This window comes from Macrosteles quadrilineatus, unplaced genomic scaffold (genome assembly GCF_028750875.1).
Source record: "Macrosteles quadrilineatus isolate MER2022 unplaced genomic scaffold, UCM_ALF_1.0 Scaffold_9__3_contigs__length_116548681, whole genome shotgun sequence".
In the NCBI taxonomy this organism is placed as follows: domain Eukaryota; kingdom Metazoa; phylum Arthropoda; class Insecta; order Hemiptera; family Cicadellidae; genus Macrosteles; species Macrosteles quadrilineatus.
The window spans coordinates 19,723,773-19,728,320 of NW_026542602.1; the positions used below are offsets into that span (position 1 = coordinate 19,723,773).

The following is a 4,548-nucleotide window of genomic DNA, read 5'->3' on the forward strand; positions in this document are numbered from 1 at the left end:
TTAACATTCCTAACAAATTTCATAGATGACCTTTTAACCCGGTACTCTATTTTGTGAAATGGATTTGACAGTTACCCAGTAAACGAATACTGTAATACAAACACATTATAATATAAACTTGTTATATCACTACTGTATATTTATAACATTTTATAAAACTATTACAAATTCCGAAAATACATATAAAAGCAATGCTAGTGTCTAGAATGAATTTTAAGTTCCACTTAATAATCATCTTATGTATAATTTAAAAATGAATAAAACCTTAACTTATGGACATACAGTATCCAAATCATTTTGAACCAAAATCATTTATTATAAAACAAACTACTATGGATTTATTAGATTTATTAAAAGCAGTTAAAAAATTTTATTGACAAATACATCAACATAAATATTCTGCAATTAGGTTTTTAGTATAGTGTAGCCAAAAGCGTGCATTTACGCGTTAAGAATGATCAACGGTAATCAAAAGCTCATATATGTGAAAATATTTTCTCCACGTTTGAGAAATGTCAACTAATATTGTAGAAGTTTTGATAGCCTAAATAAGACAAGTCTGCTGGTATATCGGAACGTTTCATTTCAGAACAGAGTATTTCTACGAGATATACTGTATAAATTAATAAATTTCTATTATTTAATGGTTACATAATAGAGTTATATAAATTATTATTAATTAATTAATTAAAATAAAAACACCAATAAAATATTGTACTGACCACGTACTTTATGGAAGCAATTCGTATAAGTGATATGCTAACTTTGGTTCAGTCTTGGTCTGTTGCATTCAGCAAAATAACACATACTTTTCTATTATATACTCAGTATTACAAGCAGTAGCATGGAATAATTCATGCTAACTTTTAAGTGCAAAATCAGCTACCAACTGATATTATATTAAATCAAGACAGAAATAGTAACGAATTTCATTATAATTATAAGTGAGGTTCTTTGAGAAATTATAGATCGGTAAGCAAAGTCTGGCAGCAAAACACCTGTGCAAAGGAGATAGCATCACACAAAAGACTTATTAATGAGAATTCTTTGTGAAAAACATCCTTTTAAATATTCCTAAGTTTATTGTGGTCTTAACTATAAATTTTACATTGTGCATTATTTCTTTAAAATGATTTCAACCTCAAATACGCTCAGCCAGACAGACAGGCACCCCCTTATTTTTATAATACATAGTATAGATATAAGAAATAAACTTTAACATTTAATGATTTGCACCTTTACTGTAACATGTGACATCATCCAAGCTCAATCGATTATTGCTTGTCAATGTGTTAATCAATATAAATAATAAAATTACAAAAATAATAATTACTGGTTTAAATACGCGAGCAAGTCTTTACATCACTCATATAATAATAGTTTAGTTGTCGAAAAGTACAAAAATTTACTAATGTGTATTTCAAACAGCCTTCATTACATCGTTAATACGGTATACGTTTTCACTATCAGTTGATCGCGATGACTCGCTGTTGTATATCAGTGATCTAATCAGATTGAGAACTAATTTGAGATCATTATTGACAACGCAGAGTGACAATGTTTACTTCCAAAAGCAGGTCTGTAAGTTACTATGGCTTTGTTGACAAACCTAGCCTCTGTGTTGGCTTTGCCACTGTTTTCTTCTGCCTTATTTTTAAACCTCAACCAGCTTGGAAAAGATTTTGAGAAGAAGTACAACCTAGGATTCTTAACGGATTACTTCAAATTTCCAATTTACGTCAACCCACATCCAAACTGCGCACTGGAGGATGAGGGGGTGAGTTTACATTTGTATAAACATAAAAGTAAATTGTTAAGCCTTTTTGAAACGCTTTTTAACCTAAATTTATTGTTAAGAGACTTTTTTGTTTTAGTCAACCTATTAATCGTTCATTAATTTAAATAATTTAAATTGAGAATTTGAAAACTTTAAGACCGAGATGACGAGAAACCGTTCCAACGCCTGAAATTTTAGTCCCAATTATGATTCAAAAATATCATTCGCTAACTACATTAATATGAACCTGAATTAGTTACACGTCCCATTGTTTATTATGTTAGAGCTAACTGGTTTAGTGGTAGAGTTCGATGTCTCGGTCCCCGAGGTACCGCGTTCCAATACCTTTAATTACTAAGGGATTGTATTCAAAGAATAACGTCTTTTTAGAACCAGTCTAAAGATATGTGTAAAAGTCTGGGCTAGAGCCTGAGAGATGTTTCGTAAGAGGTTTTTGAGGAGATTGATAAACTAAGCTTAAAGTTTTCTTTTTTTGTAAAACAATACTACGAGTACTAATATAACCAGTACTGAAATCGTCACCTTTAATTCCTTTTTGGTACTGTTTATATTAGCCCATATTGTATAACATGTAAATGTACTGTTTTATAATACTTTTACTGATTCAATTACGCCTATTGGACACAGCAACCTGATAGACGTCTACTTTTAACGATGTGTTTTATTAATTTGTCATCACAAAGTTTACCTTTTACAGTGTATCATGGACACAAACTGCTGTGGAGGGCTGGAGTGTAAGATGGTGGTGGACAAGAAGGGTTTGAAGAACACCTGTCAAGCCAGAGTGGGAGATCCTGAACAAGACGCGGAGACGATGTCAAGAGAGGAAGATAACCAAGACTGGCAAACTCTACAGGAGCCAGAAGATGACAATAGTCTCTTGGCGGAGATATACAAGACTAGACTGGAGGAACTTAACCAAGAGGAGAAGAGACTTATCAATGATCAGTACTACTTGATTAAGGTATGATTAAATTACATGCAAAAACAATCAAATATAACGTATGTTAAAGAACAGCAAATATGTCTTATAAGTAATACTTCGTGATTTAACTAAAGTAAGCATAGTGTATGATTGTCAACAAATATTTCAAGTCAATAGAGACTAAAAAAACACCAGTTTATCGACAGGGTATCTAGGGTAACAGACTAGGTAACACTAGGATGATCAAAGAGAGGTGGGGATTTCCAGATAAGTACAGTACATGACAACTACTAGTACTGATCTATATGATCGTGGTGTGTAGGGTCTTTAAAACAACCAGTAATTTTTAACTATGTATCCTCGTTCTATTGACTACGATTAGGGTAAGCAGAGATTCGGCCAAGTCCTATGTGCTGTCTGAACATGCAGATATTTGCCGATACTCTTTGGGCAAGGAAAGCAGAGGTATTTAGCCCGGTAGTATGATAAAACATTATCAACGTAAGTAGACTTTTTATTTAGAACTGTCCTTACTAATGTTACAAGTCAAAAATATGTTAGTGGCCTACTTTAATCTTGCTTTTCCCCGTTCTCCTAGGCCTCGGGCCTGTTCGCAGAATGTGACAAAGCAAGTGATAAGCCGGTACAATACAGTAGGGAACTGTACTGATAAAAGCTAGAGGCAGGATGCGAACAAACCACATCGTTGCAATTGACTTGTAGTCTTGTAGTCCGTAGTGCTACCAAATACTATTGAAAGATTCTACAATATAAATAAATTATTTGTCAATGCACGACCGCTATTGTATTAGATAGTTCAATTGTATTTTTGAAGTGGTATGACTTAGATTTTTATATTCCTAAATGACGACTTGCGTTAAATATTATTATTATATTGAGCAAAAAATATTATTTTGTATGTAATGAGCATCTTACATGTAAACACTATGACGACATGATCGATTCGTCCGAGTGAATATGGTTTAGTTGACATGTTAATGACAATTTGAGGTAAACCTCATTTAGGTTTTTGTAAGGATACAATTTATGTGTATAAAAAATATACATATTTTAAATGAATATAGTGATAACATTTGTTTATATTTTAAGGAACTGCAGAAGCCATTATCTTTGGACGAGATTAGAGAGCTAACACAAATCAAAGAAGTAGAAGATTACAAACGACAAGGTGAATTAAAGGATCTTCGCCAGTGGATGAATAGTAAAAAGGCAAAGGAGGAACAAGAAAGGGCGAATGAAAATAAATTAAAGGATCTTGCCGTTGAAAGAGTTGCAAAGGTTTTAAGAGAGGAAGAACAACAGAAATTACAAATGTTTAAGGAAATTCAGGAGCAAATGAAAAGGAAGAAGTCGTGGTTTTAAACCAAAAAGGGCCTTTCACTTATCTGGGAGTGGCTCGACATTTAGGAAATCACGTAAAACATTATGTGACTTAGAAGACGTCCTGTTCCGAATACCTTTGTAGATAACTTATTAAAAAAATAAGTACAGTTATTGCAGAAAAAGTTTGTGTACAATGTATTTAACAACACAATTTATAGTACAATATAAAATTTTTTTTGTACCCCAGTTGATTAAATTACCTAATTAGTTGAAATTTTAAACATATAAATGTTTTTTAGTTGGTTCTATCAATGCACAAATTTGTGAAAGTTGAGGATTAACGACTTATTTACAATTTAAAATAATTTTAAAATTTTGAGTCCTTAATTGGATATTTATTTGAACTGAAACAACGACGTGTTGAAACAAAAATATTTGTGTTGTAAAATAAAAAAAGTATTAATCGAAGCGTCGTTATAAT

General features: G+C 31.9%; 1 protein-coding gene across 1 annotated transcript; it reads left to right on the forward strand.

Moving 5' to 3' along the window:
- The first annotated feature begins 1,584 nt into the window (after nt 1–1,584).
- On the forward strand, nt 1,585–4,264 carry LOC129004307 (uncharacterized). The gene is made up of 3 exons (XM_054432838.1): nt 1,585–1,777; nt 2,496–2,762; nt 3,834–4,264. Exons 1-3 carry the CDS (start codon nt 1,592–1,594, stop codon nt 4,104–4,106), a joined length of 726 nt encoding a protein of 241 aa, XP_054288813.1. The 5' UTR covers nt 1,585–1,591; the 3' UTR covers nt 4,107–4,264.
- The last annotated feature ends 284 nt before the right edge of the window (nt 4,265–4,548 follow it).